At 36.1% G+C, this 22,467-nt stretch overlaps 3 protein-coding genes across 3 annotated transcripts; 2 read left to right on the top strand and 1 right to left on the bottom strand.

Annotated features, from left to right (window-relative positions):
- The first annotated feature begins 5,972 nt into the window (after positions 1 to 5,972).
- Positions 5,973 to 6,923, top strand: LOC130934707 (ethylene-responsive transcription factor CRF1-like). Its single transcript, XM_057864249.1, has one exon. It carries the CDS (start codon positions 5,973 to 5,975, stop codon positions 6,921 to 6,923), a length of 951 nt encoding a protein of 316 aa, XP_057720232.1.
- Positions 6,924 to 7,816: 893 nt separating this feature from the next.
- LOC130932698 (plastid division protein PDV1) lies at positions 7,817 to 11,428 on the bottom strand. The gene is made up of 2 exons (XM_057862096.1): positions 10,983 to 11,428; positions 7,817 to 8,823 (listed from the first exon to the last, which is right to left on the bottom strand). The coding sequence occupies exons 1-2, from the start codon at positions 11,316 to 11,318 to the stop codon at positions 8,320 to 8,322; spliced, it is 840 nt and encodes a 279-aa protein (XP_057718079.1). The 5' UTR covers positions 11,319 to 11,428; the 3' UTR covers positions 7,817 to 8,319.
- A 1,222-nt stretch (positions 11,429 to 12,650) lies between these two features.
- Positions 12,651 to 13,575, top strand: LOC130936428 (protein TRACHEARY ELEMENT DIFFERENTIATION-RELATED 7-like). The gene has a single exon (XM_057866495.1). The coding sequence runs from the start codon at positions 12,691 to 12,693 to the stop codon at positions 13,411 to 13,413; it is 723 nt and encodes a 240-aa protein (XP_057722478.1). The 5' UTR covers positions 12,651 to 12,690; the 3' UTR covers positions 13,414 to 13,575.
- Positions 13,576 to 22,467: the final 8,892 nt, after the last annotated feature.

Below are 22,467 nucleotides of genomic sequence, written 5' to 3'. Positions count from 1 at the left end.
TCGAAAAGGGTGATAAATTCCATGTTTTAGGAGTGATGTTACTAAAATTTCTATAAAATCTGAGACTTTGTTTGAACTGTTATTTTAAAAATTAAGAATTTAAGAATTATATTATTTTACTTGAATTATTTAAGAAAATAATGAATTATGTTTTGAATAAATTATTTAAAGAAAATTGGACTTTAATTGAATAATTTCGTTTGTGACGTTTTGGAAGAAGTTAGAGAATTGGTTTTAAGAGTGAACCTGAAAGTGATTTTGATTTAAATAGCTTGGTTTCGTTTTAAGTGATTTGGTTTTGAATTGGGTTTGGGACTTGTGATTTACATTATTCGGTTTTAAATTAAATTCTATTTTTACTTACTCAAATCAAGAAGCTATAATTGTAAGGATTTTCAATAAATTTTAAGGAATTGAGATAGGTTGTTCTCTCCCAAAGTTTTGAGATTCTGCTGTGAAAATTTTATTACCAAATCCTAATTTAGAATGAATAATTTTGATGACTTTTGGAAAAGATTTACAATTGATATGATTTTGAAGTTGTTCGGAGTTTTGGAAAATGTTACCAAAGAAATGGTTTTTGGTTTTAAAGGAAATTGATTTGAGAATTTAGAAATTGATGATGAGTTTTGGAACTTGGAAAGGGACGATGGACTTGTTGGATATTGAAAGTGTGCCAGGTACTATATCCTTGGAATGATAGTGTGCAGGGCACTATATCCTTGGGTTGAATTATGATGGATAACCTTTTCTGTCGTAAGAGTATTCCAGGCACTATATCCTTGGGTTACGCATGCGAGTGTGCCGGACACTATATCCACGGGTCAATAGTGTGCAGGCCACTATATCCCTGACATGGCAGAAAAGCTACATCCGAAAGGATGTGTCAGATTGGTATTTATGGACCAACAAGTGATATCACGAGTCAATAGGATAAACATTCATCATATGTATCTATGTGACATTGTTTGGGTGTGCAAATTGTAATTGGTTTGTATATGTGAATAATTTTGTTTAACTGCTAATTGCTATACTTGATGTAACTGTTTTAATTGTGTTTGAACCTTCTTACTTGTGTCTGTTATTGAAATTGATTGGATTGTAGTGAATTGGATATTGATGGAGTTGTTTGGGCCTAGGGTCGTGATTGATTATGTGATGGGTCAAAGGCTGTGATTGGTTTGTGTTTTTGGTTTAGTAAAGTATGAAAATCAAACTGGTTCAGCATAGACTTAATGAACCTACGGTTGGAACAACTTGGTCATTCATACTATCTAGGAAAACTTTTAATATTTGATACAAAAGGAAAGGGTTTTGGATTTTGAAGAATTAACGGATTTCTCTTTTAAAAAGGATTTGAAAAAATACATAAGGCGAACAACGATCATTGTACTCTGAAAACAGTTTTATTTTACGTATCTTATTATAGCAATTTTCTAATAGTATAGTGAGAACCAGCGAGGACGATGTTCTCACTCCCTACAGGTGTTTCCTTTTCAAGATATGGGCAAAGAAGTCACGAAATAGAGTTTATTTCGTTTCTGTTTATATGATCTATTGTATTGTTTTAGATATTATGTTTTTTTCTCCCCTTTATCTTTACACATTTTGTAAGAGGGATAGAATTTGTATTATGTAATGCTTATAAGTCAATATATATATATATATTCTTGTTAAGTGTTTTATATAGTTTGTAAATATGTATTTATATTTTCAACTAAAAGTCTTTTGAAAGGTTATACGGTTTTAAGTTTTAAATAGGCTCCTATTTTAGTATTAAATACGTTTAGAATCGTCGTAATATCAAGCTATCAGAGTGGTGCATTCGGAAGTATGATATTCTGGTAGTCAGAATGTTATAGCAACAATATGAAAAAGAGAAAAAGAAAAAGAAACAAAAACAAAACGCAGCAATAATATCACCAATAAAAAAAGGAGGAAGCACATGAAAAACAAATGCAAAACAAAATAAGATTTCATTTGCATTAGTAAAATGCGTGTATATACGCTATGTATAATAAAAATAATTTTTATTAAATTTAAACTAACTTAATTAAAATTAATTATAAAAAATACTTAAATGTATAACAACTTTTATTACTTCACACTTAATTAATTATCAAATCTTTATAATTTCACACTTAGCGAATTTTGTGGACCTCCATAACATGGATAGCTTCTTTCTTATATTTAAGCTTATTAGTGGGTAATTTTCACATACTTTATTAGGAAATTAGATCTAAACCATACAGTTTTATTAAGAAATGGATAAACCATCTAAATTCTAAAAATATTATGCCGATTCAATTAATACGGAAGAAATCCATAGTCGATCCACAGAACTTGACAGGTTCAAATCCACACTTAGAATGAGTATTAAATCTTAACTAAATTTGGGGGATATCAAGGGTAGTTAGTAATTGGCATTGTGTTTAGCAAGCATGACTCACATAAACAAACTATATTAATGGTTTAATTAATTAATAATTTTTATATTTTTACTAAATTTATAATTAAATTTATATATTTTTTTAATTAAATTTTTATATTATTTTTAATTTTATAATTAAATTTTTATTAATATAAAAATATTAAAGTTAAAAAATATTTTCTTACAAATTAAAGGTATTTACAACTAAAAATCTAATTAAATTTTTGACTTTATATTTTTTAAAAAAATATTTTATTAATTTTAATATTTTTAATACAAAAATAATCTAATTATAAAATTAAAAAACAGTATAAAAATCTAATTAAAAAAATAAAAAAATATAAAATTATTATTGTAAGTTTAGTAAAAAATTAATTAAATCTATATTAATTTTTTGTTCTATATTATTCTACTTTTATATCTTTTATTTCTTCAGAAACTTTTATACCAGTCAAGGAAGTGTCATGTGTTAATGCCTTTAATATTGTGTTTAGTTGGTGTCTCAATTTAATAGAGACATAGATATAAATACATAAAAGTATATAAACACAAGAGTACATAAAATACATTGATCTTTTACGTTTTGTTTGGTAAATTAGATTAAATAGAATAGACAATTTATATTTATAATAACATGTCAATTTTATCTTTATTATTTTAACAACATCACCATTTTTACCTTTCTTAATCTTCCTTTAGAATTATAAAAAATCACCAACATCTTTAAATAAATTTAAAAGCAACAAAATCTACATTCAAACTAAATTTAACATGTAAACATTCCAAATAAAAAATAATAGGAAGACAAAATCTGGATATCCAATATATGGTTTAGAGTGGTAGAGTACCACTTAGGGGTGAAAATGCAAATTTTATATCGGATCTAGAGGAACACATAGCCGGCTTAATCATTATTTGTTTTGTCCGTTAATTTTTGTGAGATCGATCCTCACTCAAGAAATTGAATAAAAAATAGTATAATTTCCTTCTATTCAAATTTTGGATTAATATTTATTTATGTGTATTTAACTATTTATTTATTTGTTTTGTGAATTAGATTGCATTTCTTGTTGATTTGGAATCCAATTGGTGGTTCTGAACGAAATTTTGGTGGTTAAGCTTGCATTTGGTGGTTAAGCTTGCATTTCAAGAGCAGGGCTCATAATGTACTCTCGTATGTTTTCTTTATTTTTTTTTAAACAAAAGAGCTCAACACATTACAGAGGAGCAAACAACATCAAACAATAAAAAAAAACAGACAAATCGAAAAAAATAACACATAAACAAGACAAATTAAGCAAACAGCTCCACTTTTGGAAGGTGTAATGGTTTACATCCTCCTATAGTCTACCTGTATAAAGGAGTTAGTGAAAAAAAATACCTAATCTATCATATTTTTAAGCAAACAGCTCCACTTTTGGAAAGTGTAATGGTTTACATCTTCCTATAGTCTTTCCTCCTGTAGTACCTGTACAAAGGAGTTAGTGAAAAAAAATACCTAATCTATCATATTTTCACACAACTCTATCATCTCTATTATTCACTAGTCTCATAGGCCTCAAAGCCTCATGTAGTTGACTTAAAAATTTTAACTCATCCATTGGAAGTTCCAAATTCACTCTAACCTATCCCAAAATCCACAATTCTCAATAACCGATCCACATTGATTTGAAATAGAGAAGAGTCTGGTAAACCGATCTTTCAAGGATCACAACGTAACGACACGTCCTCCCAAAACCTAGTGCGTCGTTCGTCACCAATCTCCATGGATAGGCCTGTAATCATCTTATTCCTTGTATGTTGCTCCTTAATTTGTACCTGGCATACATTCTTTCATGGGCCTCCTCTAGTAGGTAGCACTTGAGTGGACAGTAACACATCCGGATTCAGACCACCTTTTTCCACAACGGTCATTCTTTCTTAGGAGTCTGCACCAATTCTCATCTCACCAAAGTCATATCATTTCTCCCATCCTCCTTACTCCAAAAGAACCATATCTGTAAAGAAATCAATTTCTCAACAATAGCCTTCGCCATCTTATATAAACTCAAATAGTACATTAGTAAGCTATTTAAAACTGATTTTATAAGCACCAACTTTTCAGTTTTGTTTAACACCTTAGTTTTCAAAGCTTAGTTTCTCTCCTCCTTGTCGATGATAGGTTTTCAGGTATTTACCAACCTCGAATTTGTTTCTAAAAGAATTCTTAGGTATTTAATTGGGAAGGTACCTTCTTTACAACCCAACAAGTTACACAAACGTTGTACTCACTGCTCTTCACAATTGATTGGAATCAAACTGGACTTATCAAAATAAATACTAAACCCTAGAATTAACTCAAAACAACGCAGAAGCCGCTTGTAATTCTTCATAATCTCCTCTCTACCCTGTCTCGCCCAACCACCAAACGGTAATATACGTTCGTTCCTGACTGTCTCACCAACCATTTTATGCAGAACATTATAACCAGCACAATAAAAAAAAAAGAGAAAACGGATTACTTTATCTCAAACCCCTTTTTATTTTAAATAGATTAAATGGCGAACTATTTATCAATATCTACATAAAAGCTTTGCTCAAAACAAATGAACGCCAATAGTGTTATTCTTGATACTTTTATCCTTAACATGATAATCAAAGCTTATTCCAAGTGTTTGGAGCTTGATGAGGCTATTAGAACCAAAGTGTTTGAATCATAACTACTTAGACCAAACTCATCGTTCAGTCTATAGTTTTCATGAAAAGAAAAGAATTTTGTGCTATTTTCTCTTTTTTAACTTTTATTAAAGTACTCGTTTTTTTTTTTTCAAAAATTTTTATACTTCGTAACATATCCGTATGGAGTACGTATTCATGCAACTTAAATGAACATAAAATCCGATCTTTCTAATTTTGACTTTGTGATCCTATAATTGAGGGATTTAGATGCTTCCATCTACTCAGCAATTAGAGCTATTGTTACTCGATTCTTACTCTTACTTGTTCAACATTTATTAATTCTCGTCACTTTTTTCTCTAAATAGTAAATCTCACACAAAATACCCCTTAAAACTCGCACTGCAACAAGAATCTGCATCTGCATCTTTTATTCATTCTCTAATTCCATTTCTACAATTTTTACCTTTCATTCAAGTGTTATATAAAAGGAGTTTCAACTAAAGTCTCTTCAACTAGAGCATTCAAAATACTGTTTGAATCATCCATTAGTTTCAGTTTTTTTTTTTTTTTTAAATCCCAATGTGGTTGTGATTTTCTTTTTGATTCTCATCATCTCATCATGTTCAAAGGTATTTTCTTTCTCTTTGTTGGTTTTGTTAACCATTAAGCATTGATAACATCTGTTTTAAATACTATTTTATTATATTAATTCTAGTTTTTTTTTTCTCTTTTCATTTTAGTACCTTCTATTTTATACTTTTCATTCCTGATGCTCTGATTTCTCTGGAAAAAAAATTTCCTCTCCCTTGATAAATCAGTTAATATAGTTTTGATAAGTAATACACGTACTCTTCAAATGACAAAATAAAAACAAATAAAAGTTATGGAACAAGGCATCCCAATAAAACAAACTAGACATCGCAGTGTCACCAACAAGTTTATGAAACAAAAGAAAAATTTTGATCTTGTCCATCTCAATGATTCCATTTCCAGAAAGCCTAAAGTAATTCGTATATTTCTAACTGATCAAGATGCTACTGACTCTTCCGGTGACGAAGAAGAAGAGTTCTTCCCTCGCCAAAGGGTGAGGCATTACATCAACCAAATTAATATTCACCCACCCTGCGAAACCGTTACCAATTCCCGAAAGAGGCTTGCCGGAATATCCTCCCCTTCATGCCGGCGACCAGTGAAGACCACTGTGGCCGCCGCCACCACCCCAACCACAACCACCACCAATAACAACAATAATGGCAGAAAGTACCGTGGTGTAAGACAAAGGCCATGGGGTAAATGGGCGGCCGAGATTCGAGATCCAAACCGGCACATCCGAGTTTGGCTAGGAACTTTTGACACTGCCGAAGAAGCTGCCAGGGAGTATGATAATGCCGCGATCAAGTTTCGCGGTCCGAAAGCTCTAACCAACTTTCCGATATCACCACCATCACAAGAAAAGAATGTAGACATCTACGACTCATCATGCGAAGATGAGTGCCTCGTCAACATGTCTTCATCACCTACTTCGGTTCTCCATTCCACAAGTCCCAAAACAGGAAAACCACAGAAGCACCACAAAGAAAACGATGGAGAGTGTGAGGGGGAGACGAGTTTCTTTGATGATGAGACGTTGGGGAATGACATGTTTAACTTTGCAACTTTGCATGATGAGTGTGTGGCTACAATGTTTGATGATGAAACTACTTCTGCACGGGTCTTTGTTAGTGAAAGTTTCAAGTTTGGTGACCACATTGAGCTTGGTACTGCAAGTTTGTACCAGGTTGACGATTATTTTGAAGAAATTTTGCTAGGCTCGGATCCTCTTGTGGTGCTGTGAGAGTGAATCAGATTCCAAGACACAGATTTGGTACTTTAATAATTACATGCATGGTGCTGTCTTTGGTATGCAAATTACTAACTAGGTTTTGTTTTATGACATAAATAAGAATAAGAAATAGGTGGTTGTATTTATTTTTTTTAATGGTAGCTTTATCTACGTTGTTTATTTGTTTATTTTAAAATCTCAATTATATGTAGATTGCTAGCTAAATGGAGAAGAGGAGTTGAATGGAATTTTGTCATGATCTTACTCATGTTGCTTAAGAATTTATAGTTGTTGGCAGTACTGCAAGAATAAAATCGTTGTGAATTAGGTGGAAGAATCAAATCGTCGTGAATTAGAATGTGGAGAAGTTATATTAAAGTGAAGTTGATAATTGAGAATTTAATTATTAATTTTATAGGAAGACAAAATTGTATATAAATTTTTATCTAACTGAAAATGTCTAATCTCGGTGATGTTTACGCATCAATTGTACAAGAAGCAATCAAACTGGTCAAAATTTGTTAAATGGTTCGAATTAACGGTTTAGACGATTAATCTTTAAAAAAATATTGATATAAAAAACTCCAAAAAAATAATTTTCTTTTAAGAAAGTATATTGTGTATATAAACATATTGTTTTATTATATATACTAAATTCGGATTAAATTTTAATAAAATATCTAAATCTTCAAAACCAGTTTCACATATCTGAATCTCCCGTCCGTGGTGGTTGAGAACGTATTATGTTTACTATTATTTTCATGAGAAAATATATTCAAATAAAAAACGGTGCTCTTTCTTTCCTAGAAGCTGCATATATATTACACGTGTAACCGGAAAATACATAACAAGGCAACTCATATTGCAGTGATCACTATCCCAATTCCCAACCATAACACATAATAGATTTCCTTAAAGGCAGCAGCATCGAATAAGAAAATGTAGATTCCTGAATTCTCACTTTACATCGAAACGCATCTACCAAACAGATACAAACTATAACTAGCTAGCAGGAAAATGGATCACAACTTGACTTCCACCATAATGAAAACATCTTAGCCAAAATATTTGAAGCACCATCATCACACCAAGGAATTCATTTAAAAGAAAATGACCTATACCTTGCACATCAATTCTCGACTAAACAAACTTTTCGGTGCAAGAAGCCTAAGAACAAAGACAGGTTGCAAGATTTAAGTAGTAATCTCAAGGAAGCAGGTTTACCTCCTCTTTGGCCTACCCTCCTCCCCAGTCCCCACAGACCCACACTGCTGATACCAACAAAGACAGAGAAACCAACAACAAAAAAAAGGATTAAAAAAAAAAGAGAAGAGAAAAAACCCTTCGTAAACTAAAACCATCACGCACTACTAATTTCTCCAAAAGATTAGAATGCTTTTCTTTAATCCTAGCCCCTGGCCAACAATACATCCAAATTACAGGAAGAGGATTCGGATGATGAACCCTCAGTTGTTGTTCTGAAAGTTCTATTGCTGTGAACTCCATCTTCGTGCCTGAACGGATGGTCATGATAACTAATCTGATGCAAATGAAGCAACGCAATCATGCTAACAGCAACCAAAGCAGCATTTCCCACTATTCCACCCATATGATCCAATCCAAAAGATTTCTTCACAAAATTAAAACTTGAGACAAAAACATTGTAAAAGAAATTAGAATTCTTCCCTTTCTCAGTCACAAAGTTCTCAGAACAGTTTGGTTGTCCACAAAGAATTTCAGGTGAAACAAGCCGACCTGCATCATGTACATCTCCAACAAAAGCTTGAGCTTCTTTGATAACTTCATATTTTTTACCATGATGTTCTGCCAGTCTCATTGCAAGAACAATTCTACTCTGTTCTAATCGGGCAATTGCTGCATCTCTCTCAACACGCTGCTGCGTTTGAATGGTCTAAAACATTCAGATTGAAATTCAGGTTAAGAACAAATCGTGCAAAATTTAGCCATATCAAAGGGTGATAGTAATAACCATGATCTAACATTTAACTGATTAGTAAAAGTATTCTTATTTTTCAGTAGAAACTAAAGGAGAGATGGCATATATTGATTATTATGTATTTACATCTTTGTTGACGGTTAAGTTCATTCAGAAAAGACAAACAATAAATGAACTACACACACTTAAGAGGACCAGAAAAGGAACCACTGAACCAATCACAGGCTTATAGGCAATCAAATTTGTTATATGTGGAGCTCTGGCAGAACAAGCATGATATTCACCCAGGTTCATTATTTGTGTTAGTAACAGGATCATAATATAACTATATTCAAAGAATGTGGGTGGCTATTTGTGGTTTATGTTGAAAGCAAGACTCCAAATTGCCTTAACAATCCATCCAAGATCACAAACATAGTTGAATCACCACAAAGTTATTCAGCAACTATTTTACATAACAATTTTCATTTTCTTTTTCCAACCACAACTCAATATATTGTGGAGAAGATGAGGATTCACCGTGCACCATACATGATAAAATAAAACATAGAAACACTCGTGTTATCTAATTTTCTATTTGCAGAGTTACTTGACACCTATTATTTTAACAGTTTTTACCAAATGAAAAATAAATAAATAAATAAATAATTGTGAGCAAAAGAGAAGAATTCACACCATATAATTGTACTCCATTTCCCAACATTTGGGCAGTGGAGAAGTAAAGTTCTTAGAAGCGAAAAAAAAAATAGGGCATAAATTATAAAATGGTCGAAAGAAAGATCGATAACAAACATTAACAGGAACAAGACAGGAAATTGAAAGAAGCAAATAACAGTTGCCAGTGGCACCAACTTGAGTCACTAGTCAGGAGTTAACAGAAAACTTATGGCCTGGTTGTTTTACATTGGTAAATGGAAAAGAGAAAATTATTTTCACCAGATACTTTCTCTGGATGTACTACTTTCATTTACACCTCTCGAGTCTCGAAGGTTACACTGAATGGGCACTTAATCCAGTGCAAGGTCCACAGTTGGCCATCTTGAAAGTTGGCTTCTAGAGTGGATATTGACACACTCAAATTGACAAACAAAATCTTATGAAATTGAAAGTGGTATTATCAAAAAGAGAGTGACAATGTCCACTTCCACCAAAAAGACAACACATAAACAATACCGCTGAAATACATCAATGCAAGTGTTCACTTTTGACATTTTTCAATAACTTAAATGAGTCTTATAAATAAAATTCAATTACACGCTTCTATCTTCCTTCGGTTTCCATGGGTGGATAAGCTTGGAGTCAGTTCATTTGTTCTATTGTCCAGTACACAACCAAAATGTTTCAATATACATTTATACACCCAGCATATTCAAACATAGTCAGCATCATATTTCAAAAATTATATAGTATGACATACTCAAGTTGTGGTGCCACGATATTTCAAATTCACCTCACAGCATTAGTATATCACTTCAAGTGTTCCAATAATCCTACACACATTTGCACTTATCTCCTAAATAATCACGAGTTGTTCGGTGAATCACGTGTTCTCTATAATTGGAGAATACTAAACCTAAATCTTTAAAGTCAGCAAAGTATTGTTCATAGAAAATCGTTGGCCATGTCTACATGTTATTTCACTAAATGTGTAGAACCGAGGAGGCAATAACCTAGGCTCCATTTGATTGGTGTCTCAGAAACAAAAATACACAGACACAGAAGAACACAAATATATTTGGTCGCAATGCAACAGAGATAGACGCACACGATAAGAATGGAATACACTATCTCAGTGGAATTTCAGTGTCCATGACTCAGTGTCCTATCACCTTGTCCCTCTTTCCAAATGCATTGTAAGGTAATTGAGACAAAATTCCAAGAGAAACTGTGGTTTAGCTTCCAATTGTCATAAGTTATTCTAGCCTAATTAGGAGTGAACCAGAACCCTAGAAGTGCAGCAAAACACAACCACAAAAGAACATGACCGCATTGTAACACATTAATTCATGTCAAATTTTGCCGAATCACGAAAAACAAAACGAAATTGCTCAAAGAAGAAATTAAAATAAAAATATACAAAAATAAAAGGAAGGCAAAGAGAAAAGCGAACTCACATGAAGGAACTCGAGTTGGTCTTCGAGGTTCTCGAGCGCAGTCCTTATAGCGTTAAGGCTCTTGGCTTCGTGAAGGGCGGAATCATCGTCTTCGGGACGGAAGTCCTTGACGAAGACGAAACCGACGCGGTCTTCGGCGGTGGCGGAATCATCGGCGGCGGTGGCGGAGGCGGAGAGGTTACCGGTGCGAATGTTGTGAGAGTTCTTAAGGGATTTGACGGAGCTAAGAAAGTGAGACCTGGAAATGGAGTGAATAGCGTCGCTGAGCTTGTCGTGAAGGTCCCAGATTTTCTCTAGAATCGCTTCGATTTCCTCGATCTCCATGTTCCATTTCATTTCATCGGTCGAGCCACAAGCAATTGTCAGTAGCAGAAAATTTAAAAAGAAGAAAAAAAAAAAAGTAATAACTAGAATACTTCGCGACAACGAAAAGAATTTCTGTCTAAAGTTTTGGTATTATTGATGGACTGCTAAAATTTAGCCTTCGCCCGGTCTCTGGTAATAATTTAGGGGGCATAGTTATAAAATGGAATTTCATAATTTCAATAATTATAATTACACATTTATTATATTTAATATTATTTATTTATTCTAACAGTGGTTAATAAAAAAGTTACTTAGAAAAAGATATTAAAAACGTTTTTTAATATATTTTTTAAAAATTAAAATTTGATACATATAATCAATTAAATTATATTATTTTTATTAAAATTAGACTAGATAAATTAATTTAACAAAAAAAATTAATAAATTAATTTTTAAATTGGTATAAATTAATATTTTTTATAAAAAATTACTATAATATTTCTATTATAAAACACAACTAAAATATCTCTATTATATATAATAAGAGATTTAAAAAAAGTGTTAGAATTTAGAATTTTTAAAATTAATATATATAATAAGAGTAATTTAATCATTTTATATTGTAGGGGTATTGTAGTCATTTTTTATAAAAAAATAATATTAATTTAGACGGATTCAAAATTTAATTTACTATTTTTCAGTCAAATTAATTTATCTGATCTAATTTTAACAAAAATAACATAATTTAAGTGATTATATGTGTTAAATTTTAATTATTAAAAAATATTTTTTAAAACAGATATTTTCTGTGTCTTTATGGAGCATCTCCGGTTAATAAATACAAAATATAGTAAATTATAATTAAAGAATACAAAATAAAATAATTTTAAACTATTTTAAATTAATTTTATTATGTTCTAAATATTTTTTATTTAAAAAATCCCCTAGTTTCCGTTATACATTTTGTCATTCCCTCTCCATAAAAAACTAATGAGAAAGTGATACTAATAAAGATAGTTTAATTAGTAGAACTAGAATTCTAAGTGAGCTAAGTAAACTCTTTTGAAGAGCCAAACATGGCTTTGTCATACAACAAGTTCTCCTTCTCACTTGCACCACAGGTTTTTGAAGTTTTTCATCATCCAATGCAATGTAAATGAAGAAACAAGGTAGAAGAAGCTACAAACCCAAAATAAGCAAGGAAATGAGGTCCAATGAGAAGTGTTTTCCACTTCAAACAACCATTCACAAACTTAGCACGCGAGTCAAGTTACTAAAACTTGCATAATTTCTCACTCAATAGATCAACACTACAAAAGGCCACCCAAGCCAGATCACACCACACACATTTTTCCAATCATAATCAGTAATCACATATTACACATATAGAATAAGATCCATTATGGCCTCTTTGAATCCCAACAACTTCAATTACCCATTCTACCCTTCTCCGCCACCTTCTCACCCTTTCAACCCACCACCACCATCCTTTAAGCCTCCACCACCTCCTTCCCACTCCTTCACCCCTCCACCACCACCCTCTCATCTGTTTTCTCCTCCTCCACCACCTCCACGTGGACATCCACCACTACCACCTCCGCCGTCTCATCCATTTAGTCCTCCACCACCACATTTGCTCCCACCACCGCCGCCGCATCATCCAATTGTTCCACCACCCCCTCATGTTCGCCCGCCCCCATCCCCGGTCCCGCCACCGCCTACTCCCAACCACCCAACCGTCATTATCGTCGTGATTGTCTCCATGGGCGGCCTTTTGTGTCTTTCAATGCTGGCATTCGCGCTGTTTTGCTGGGTTCAGAAGCGGAAGAAGAAAACTGAAGAAACCGACATCATTCACATCGATGAGCACAAAAAGATTAAGGAAACCATTGTTCCTGGTCCTTTTGGAACGCAGACTGTAGTGATATCAGTTGAAGATGATGTTCATATCGACGAAGAAATCAAGAAGAAAACAGAGGAAGGTGGTCATCATCATCACGGTTTGCATGTTGAGCCATCTTCGTCATCAACTGATCAAGGAAATTCAGGAAGCGCTGATGATGAGGTGGGAATATCTAAACTACTTCATCACCATCAACAAAAGCACGATAATGATAATGCATGATGAGAACAGGAACAAGCCGTGATTGAAATATTTATATGCATGCGTACGTGTATATTCCCCCGGCCCCCATTATTGAATTGTCTTCGTCCAAACAATAATTCCTCTAATATCTTATTAATTCACCAAAATTACTTCAACGAATAAATATTTTAATTTGAATCATGTTTCTTTTAACTTATGGCGTTATATAGTATGCACCCTTCTTTTGTTAAATTCCTCTTTTCTTTTGCTGGGTAAATAATTGTCCATCTCAAAATATAAAAAAGAACATATGTTACAAAGAAACAAATGAAACCAAAAATCCAAACGCTAAGAGTGTAAGAGGAGGATAAGTAAATAAGTAAATAAGTAAGTAAGTAAGAAGAAGACCATGACCAGAAATTCAAACATTAGGAGTGTAAGAGGAGTATATAAATAAGTAAGAAGAGTCCAATAAACGATGATGCCTAAATGTGAAATACTTTATAACAATTTGGTTGAATTTAGTTAGATATTTTATTTGATTTAAGAGTTTTTTTTTTTTCGTTTCTTTATAACAAAAAAAGTTTAATAAATGAAGAGTTGGTAAAGAAAATTTTATGCAATCAATTTATTTTATCTAAACTCAAAATATTTTTAGTCATTTTTAAATCTATATGCATAATTAAAACAAAACACTTATTTAAAATAAGAGGAAGTAATACTAAAACTAGATATTGACCGGTAATTGTAGAGGATTGTTAAATTTTTTTTATTAATTATTATTTTCAATAAGATTATATTTTGGATAAAAAGTTTATTAAATGATTTTGTTCTAAACAATTTATTGTAAATGATTTTGTTATAGAAGTTGTTTCATTTATTGCGTATGCAACAAAACCGATTTAAAAAATATATATTCATCCCACTTAAAAGTAGCATCCATAAACTGTTACTTATGTGGAAAATAATTTTCAAATTTGTCCGTAAAAAAACATAAAATTGTTAAGAAAAATTGTAGCTTTTTGAAATTTTTTTCAGGAAAAAAATTGCAAAGGTTTACTTACAAAGTAACAAATTACAATCCCAATCTATTGACAAAATTAATTAAAAAATCAATGGCGAAGAACAAGGTGCCAAGTTGAATCATGTAACAAGAAAAAATAAAAGCATAATTGATTAAACTAATTAATTGCATCTCATACATTAAAACAAAAAGATATCATCAATAACTAAATGACATTGTTGCACTGAGATATCTATTAACAACACAATTTATCTGTAAGAGGCATTCTTTAAACTTTATTTAATTTAGACAAATGAAACTTAATTTTAGGGTTCAAACTTATCAAGGAGTAGGGTGGCAACAGTGCGGGTAAGGTCGGGTTTTTTCTTTATCTGATTTTGTTTCGTTCTATAATAATCAGTATAAAATTTGCTTTTATTTTTATCCGCGAGTAGTAAAATTTTAAATTCTAACCCACCTCTGCAAATACCTGTCTCATCCTTACCTGTCCTTATAATAATTATTAAAATTTAATAAATAAAATTAAATTTCAAAATTTATATAACCATCATCATATATATAATATAAATTAAAATAAAAATTTAAATATGATACAATATTATTAATCATTTTATTAATTATTTTACATATATTACATATTGTTACGGTAGGTAACCGGAGATTGATGGACTGGACGGTATTTGGCCAGCCCAATCGTCTGCGGATGGTAGCTTCCGAGCAGGTTTGCACGCTGGAACCTCCTTCCGACTTGTGTACGTGAGTGAATGGGGGGTGGTACCTGCGAAGACACTCCAATGCTTAAGTTAGTAAGGGTGTGAGCAAGTTTAGAATGTATTGGGTTTAGAGATACCTGAGGGATGTCAGGGTATTTATAGGGATGAAACAATAACCACCGCTGAAGTAGTGCCACCCTTTTAGGGTGATAACCGTCCCTTTATCTTAGGGAGGTTAAGATTTGGCTCCCGGAAGTGGTTAGAGAGATTTTAGGGGTAGTTACTCATTTGGATTGATGTTAATCTGCCAACTGTTCTCTGTCCTGACTTCTTTAGAGTAGATCGTAGTTAAGACCGACTTCTTAGTACGAAGGTCGGTGCTCAGCAAGGCTCAATCCTCTGGACTAGGCCTTTCGTTTGGACCTGGGCCTTTATTATTGGGCCAGGGTATGAACAGTGCCCCTACTTGAGCCCAAGATCTCTTTAAGACTTGGGTTCGAGTATTTTACTCGGGTTCGTAGCCGACTTTCGTGGATGAGACGCGGGTTTTTAAACCGACGTGATTTTCGCGACCTTTTGTTTCTGACAATTATGTCTATTCAAGCGTCGTGTCCGTTAGGGATGCACCTAGGGATTGATAGCTTTGGTAACGGTGCACTCTCATTAATGACTGCTCCGTTTTTACCATTATGCCCCTAGAGCATTTATAAATACTTTTCCCTCTCTTTCATTATCTTCTTTCTGCGATTTTTCTAATTTTTTTCTCGTTCGTTCTTCATTCGTTCGTGCTGCATTCTTGTGTTTCGGAGACTTCTGTTTCTTCCAACCTTCATTTTCAAAGAGAGGTTAGTTTCTTTTTCTCTTTTATGTTTTTCGTATGCCTTTATTTTGTAGATAAGTGAGTTTGTAGGCTTTTGCTTGGTTCTTTTTTCTCCCCTCTAGAGACCTTTGTTTTTGATTTTTTCTTTTCTTTTTCCTTTTGTAGGTTTCCTCATCTTCTTTAGGAAAAGAAAATGGCCTCCGTAGATTGGGTTGATGTTACTGTCCTAGGGGAGGAGCCGTTGGTTGATGTTGAGTTTATTACTCATCTTCGCACTCACCACCGGCTCTGTACCTCGGATGAGGATGAACCTAAGTATGAATTGCTTATCCCAAGTCCAGAGGACCGAGTTTGCCATGGGAGGGCCAACGGAACGGCCCCTCATTTCTTCTTTATGTATGAATGCATGATCACCCGCCTGGGCATTTTTCTACCTTTTTCAGATTTTGAGATGTCTGTTTTGCAACACTGTCGGGTTGCCCCTACCCAGCTTCACCCCAACTCTTGGGGTTTTTTGAAAATTTATCAATTTATTAGCCATGCTTTAGAGTTCCCGACCTCTCTGAAAATCTTTTTCCATCTTTTCCATATGACCAAGCCCTTCAGTGGGCTAAACAATAAACAACAATGGGTTTCCTTCCGAGCTATACAAGGTCGGAGAATCTTCACCCTTTTTGACGAATCCTTCCATGACTTTAAAAATTATTTTTTCAAAGTGCAAGCTGTAGAGGGTCACCACCCCTTTTTTCTGGATGATAATTCTTCTCCTCGCTTTCCTTTATACTGGCTGGAGGCTTCTCCTTGTGAGAAATATGGTCTGGATGACCTGGATGAAGTAGAGGCCGCCATTGTGGGGTTCCTCCGAGAAGTGTGGGGGAGGGCCCCATATTTGGACACTAAAAAGTTTCTCAAAGGGTCTCCGACCTTTATCCAAGCACAGCTAGGTAGCTTTCATTTGTTTGTTAGATTCCTGACTCGTTAATTGAACTTTTCGACTTGTTTAATTCCTTAGCTATTGTTTTATTTTTCAGAAATGGCGAAGACGAATGCTCAGGAATCTTACCAGAGAGTCTAGGAGGCCAAAGCAAAGTCTCGCGCCAGGACTGGTGGTGCCAGGGTTATCTCTCCTCCTCCTCCTCCTCAGAATGTTGGGACTCTTTCCAAGCCCATTGTGATTTCTTCTTCAGCTTCCTCTCAACCACCCCCCGTCGTCCGACCCTCCCCTGAGCCGAAGAAGCGCAAGACCTTAGAGTCTGGCTCTTCCGGTGAGGTTAAGGCAGATGCTCTTGCGTTCGTCCGAAAGAATATCTATCCCCATGCTCGTATAAGCATAGATGATATGTCTGTTCGGAGCCACCTTACCACTATGATTGAGGAGAGTCTCAAGGCGGCGGGGGTTTGCGGCAAACTCTTGGATATTTTTGAGAAGGCTTCTCTCAGCTCTTTAGGGATGACCTCGAGGGTCGAGGAGCTGGAAGGAAGGCTTCGCTCATACGAAGAGCATGAGGGGGAATTGAAGAAGGAAGTCGCCAAGCTGAAGGAGGAGAGAGATGCCTTCCGGGAGAAAGGGAAGGTTTTGCAAGCCCAATGCAACATGGAGATGGATTTGAGGAAAACAGCGCAGGCCAGCTATCAAAGTTTATTCAATGATCTTGTGTCTGTGAAGAATGATCTACTGAATTCTCGGAAGGCATACGATGAGTTGGAGGACTCTATTGCTGATGGCGCCGAGGAGTCTTGGAGGATCTTCCTGGAGCAAGTCAGAGTTATTGCTCCTGACTTGGATCTTTCTCTTTTACATCCTGACAAAGTTGTTATTGACGGGGCCATAGTTGATCCTCCTGTCCCTGTGATCGTTTCTGAATCAGAGTTGAAGACTCGAGGGCAGAGGATCATTGAGTTTCCTCCTCATGGAAAGGATGCTCCGAGTTCTTCAGCAGTTCCTCCTATTTCCTCTTCATCTCCCATGGATGCCTCTGGTGGCGCTCCTTCTGACTCCGGTGGGGGTGATCCGTCTACTCTTCTTCCTAAAAAATGATTTGTGGGCTATTTGGGGGCCCGGCCTGTGGGTCCCCTATTTTTAAACTTTTATTTATTTTTGGTTGGTGGTGTTTGTTGAACAATTTCCTTTGGCCTTTCAAGGCCGTAAACAAAATATTAAAAAATACCCTTTTTAATAAGGGTTTTTAAATTGACAAAATAAATACCATTTTTGGATAAGGGTTTAAGTTACCTTATGCGTGTATGCTTTTTTGATTTTTCGAAGTCCCCTTGATCTTTTTCTGAAAACCTTTCCCTTTGGCTTGTCTGTTTTTCTGAGCCTTTTGTTTAAGGACTTTAAGACATTCTTTAAACTTTTTCCTAGGTTTTTCAATCTCTTTTTGTTATTCCTTATACTCAACTTTGCTTTAGTGAGTTCTTATGACTTAGGTTATTTTTTCGATGCGTTTTTCTTCTACTTGGTTCTTCACTCCGATTCACGGGTCGGAGTATTTCCGAGCTTTTCTACTCGGATTTTCCTTTCGACTTATAAGTCGGATTGTTCCCGAGTTTTTTACGATCAACTCATCTAACCTCTTTACACCGACTTGTACCTCGTCGTTTTATCCTGACGACCATCTAGATCGGTTCATGGGATTTTCACGTTTTGTCGAGCTTAAGTCGGCGCGTTTCGTAGAAAGACTTAAAAAATAGAAAGGAGTTTATAAGAGATAATGTAGATGAAAAAAGATCTTTTATTGATTGGGGAGGTACCTTCTTGCTACTAAGGATTTTTAATAGCCTATTTTCCCTTAGCCTCTACTATGATGCCTCGTTAAAAATCCTTCTCCAGAAAAAACCCTTTGATTTTGGGAAAAAATCACGAAGTTGGGAAAAGAGTACATCAGGGAGTAGAGTTTGCTTTTAACTGTAGTACCTTTTCAGATTACAAGCATGCCACAACCTTGGGAACTCAGTGCCGTTCAGGTCGGTTACTTTATAATAACCTTTTCCTAAAACTTCATTGACTTTGTATGGTCCCTTCCAATTAGCAGCAAGTTTTCCTTCCCCTGATTTGTTGACTCCAATGTCGTTTCTGATTAAGACCAAGTCATTCGGGGCAAATGTTCTTCGAATGACTTTTTTGTTGTACCTTGTAGTCATCCTTTGCTTCAATGCTGCTTCTCTTATCTGGGCATCTTCTCGGACTTCGGGGAGCAAGTCGAACTCTTCTTTGTGCCCCTGTATGTTTCCGATCTCGTCATGGAGAATTACCCTTGGGCTTTGCTCGTTGATTTCTATTGGTATCATTGCTTCTACGCCATAGACTAGTCGGAAGGGTGTTTCTCCAGTGGCAGATTGGGGTGTTGTCCTGTAAGCCCATAGCACATGGGGGAGCTCTTCAGCCCAAGCTCCTTTTGCTACTTGTAATCTTTTCTTTAGCCCTGCCAGTATGACTTTGTTGGCTGCCTCGGCTTGCCCATTGGCTTGTGGGTGCTCCACCGAGGTGAACTGGTGTTTGATTCTCATACTGGCTACTAAGCTTCTGAAGGTAGAGTCGGTGAATTGGGTTCCATTATCTGTAGTGATGGAATAAGGTATCCCATATCTTGTGATGATGTTTTTGTAGAGGAACTTCCGACTTCTTTGAGCTGTGATGGTGGCCAATGGTTCTGCTTCTATCCACTTTGTGAAGTAATCTATTCCCACGATCAGGTATTTGACTTGTCCTGGAGCTTGGGGAAAGGGACCTAACAAATCCATTCCCCATTTTGCAAAGGGCCATGGAGAAGTGATACTGATTAGCTCTTTTGGTGGAGCCACGTGGAAATTTGCATGCATCTGACATGGTTGACACTTTTTCACAAATTCTGTGGCATCTTTCTGCAAGGTCGGCCAGTAGAATCCAGTTCGGATTACTTTCCTGGCTAGTGACCTTGCTTCGAGATGGTTTTCGCAGATCCCACTATGTACTTCCTCTAATACCTCGGCGGTTCTTGAGGTCGGTATGCATTTTAACAGTGGTGTTGATATTCCCCTTCTGTAGAGAATATTTCTTACCAAGGTGTAGTGTTGTGCTTCCCTTCGAATCTTTTTAGCCTCTTTTTCCTCTTTAGGGAGGATGTCGAATTTCATGTATTCGACCAAGGGGCTCATCCATCCGAGGTTTAAACCGACTACCTCAAGTACTTCCTGTTTGTCTACTATTTTTACTACTGAGGGTTCCTGGAGGGTTTCTTGGATCAGGCTTCTGTTGTTCCCTCCCGATTTGGTACTTGCTAACTTGGATAGGGCGTCTGCTCTGCTGTTTAGATCCCGAGTTATGTGTTTAACCTCGATTTCTGCAAAGCACCCAAGGTGCTCCAGAGTTTTCTCCAAGTACCTCTTCATATTTGGGTCCTTTGCCTGATACTCTCCACTTATCTGGGAGGTCACCACTTGTGAGTCGCTGTATATCATCACCTTTGTTGCACCGACTTCTTCTGCCAGCTTAAACCCAGCGATCAAGGCTTCATATTCTGCCTGATTATTTGAAGCTGGAAATTCAAATTTTAGGGAAACCTCTATCTGGGTTCCTCTTTCATCTACCAATATTATGCCTGCGCCGCTTCCTGTTTTGTTGGAAGATCCGTCTACATAGAGTTCCCATGTAGTTGGTTTTTCCTCCTGATCCCCTGCGTATTCTGCGACGAAGTCGGCGAGGCATTGGGCTTTGATCGCCGTCCGAGTTTCATATCTTAAGTCGAACTCGGAGAGCTCTATTGCCCATTGAACCATTCTCCCTACAACATCCGTCTTTTGGAGGATTTGCTTCATGGGTTGGTTCGTACGGACTCTTATTGTGTGAGCCTGAAAGTAAGGTCGTAGCCTTCGTGAGGCTATTACTAAGGAGTAGGCAAATTTCTCTAGTTTGTGGTATCTTAGCTCAGGGCCTTGTAGAACTTTACTGATGAAATAAACTGGATGTTGTCCGACCTCATCTTCTCTTATCAGGGCTGATGAGACAGCCTTGTCTGCTACGGATAAGTACAGGACGAGGTCTTTTCCAGATGCTGGTCGGGTCAGAATAGGAGGTTGGCTTAAAAACTTTTTGAACTCCTGGAACGCCTCCTCGCATTCAGGAGTCCATTCGAACTGGCATCCCTTTCTTAATAAGGAAAATAATGGAAGGGATTTTAGTGCCGATCCTGCCAAAAATCTGGAGAGGGCTGCAAGTCGGCCATTCAGCTGCTGGACTTCTCTCAAACAAGTCGGACTTTTCATTTCTAGGATGGCTCTACATTTATCGGGATTGGCTTCGATCCCTCTTTGTGTTAGCATAAATCCTAGAAACTTCCCTGCCTCCACCGCGAAGGCGCACTTTGCGGGATTTAGTCTCATCCCGTGCAGCCTTATGGTGTCAAAGACTTGTGAGAGGTCTGACAAGAGGTCGACTTCCTTCTTAGTCTTTACTAGCATATCGTCGACGTATACTTCCATCAGACTCCCCAGGTGAGGGGAAAATACTTTATTCATCAACCTTTGATATGTGGCTCCTGCATTCTTCAATCCGAATGGCATGACCACGTAGCAGAAATTAGCTCTGGGTGTGATGAATGATGTTTTCTCCTGGTCTGGCTCATACATTGGGATTTGATTATATCCCGAGTAGGCGTCCATAAATGATAAGTATTGATACCCCGAGCTGGAGTCCACTAGGGTGTCAATACTTGGTAGTGGATAAGGGTCCTTGGGACATGCCTTATTTAAGTCGGTATAGTCGACACACATTCTCCATTTGCCATTTTGTTTTTTGACTAGCACTACATTGGCTAGCCATGTTGGGTACTTGACTTCTCTGATGAAGCCAGCTTCCAGGAGCGCCTGTACTTGTTCTTCTACTCTTAGGGCTCGTTCTGGGCCGAGCTTGCGTCTTCTTTGCTGTATAGGTCGGGATCCCGGATAAATCGAGAGTTTGTAGGACATGAGCTCGGGGTCTATCCCAGGCATGTCAGAGGCTTTCCAGGCGAAGAGGTCGGAGTTATCTCTTAGGAGCTTAGTCAATCCTTGTTTTAGAGTTTCCCCTAGGTTGGCTCCTATATGAGTATTTTTCCCTTCCTCCTTACCGACCTGTATCTCCTCGGTTTTTCCTCTCGGTTGTGGTCGCAGCTCTTCTCTGGCCCTTGCGCCACTGAGCTCTATTGTGTGAACTTCTCTGCCCTTTCCTCTCAGATTTAGGCTTTCATTGTAGCATTTCCTCGCCAACTTTTGGTCTCCCCTTACCGTTGCTATTCCCGCTGAGGTCGGGAATTTCATGCAGAGGTGGGGAGTGGATACCACTGCTCCGAGTCGATTGAGGGTAGCTCTGCCGATTAAAGCATTATATGCTGACCCGACATCAATGACTATGAAGTCTATACTCAGAGTCTTTGATTTTTCCCCTTTTCCAAAAGTGGTGTGGAGGGGCAAAAATCCCAGTGGTTTTATTGGCGTGTCCCCTAATCCGTATAGGGTATCGGGGTAGGCTCTTAATTCTTTCTCATCCAGCCCTAGCTTGTCAAAAGCGGGCTTAAAAA

This window comes from Arachis stenosperma, chromosome 6 (assembly GCF_014773155.1).
Source record: "Arachis stenosperma cultivar V10309 chromosome 6, arast.V10309.gnm1.PFL2, whole genome shotgun sequence".
Classification (NCBI taxonomy): domain Eukaryota; kingdom Viridiplantae; phylum Streptophyta; class Magnoliopsida; order Fabales; family Fabaceae; genus Arachis; species Arachis stenosperma.
The sequence above is the reverse complement of the archived record's forward strand: the minus strand, read 5'-3'. Positions and strand labels throughout refer to the sequence as shown.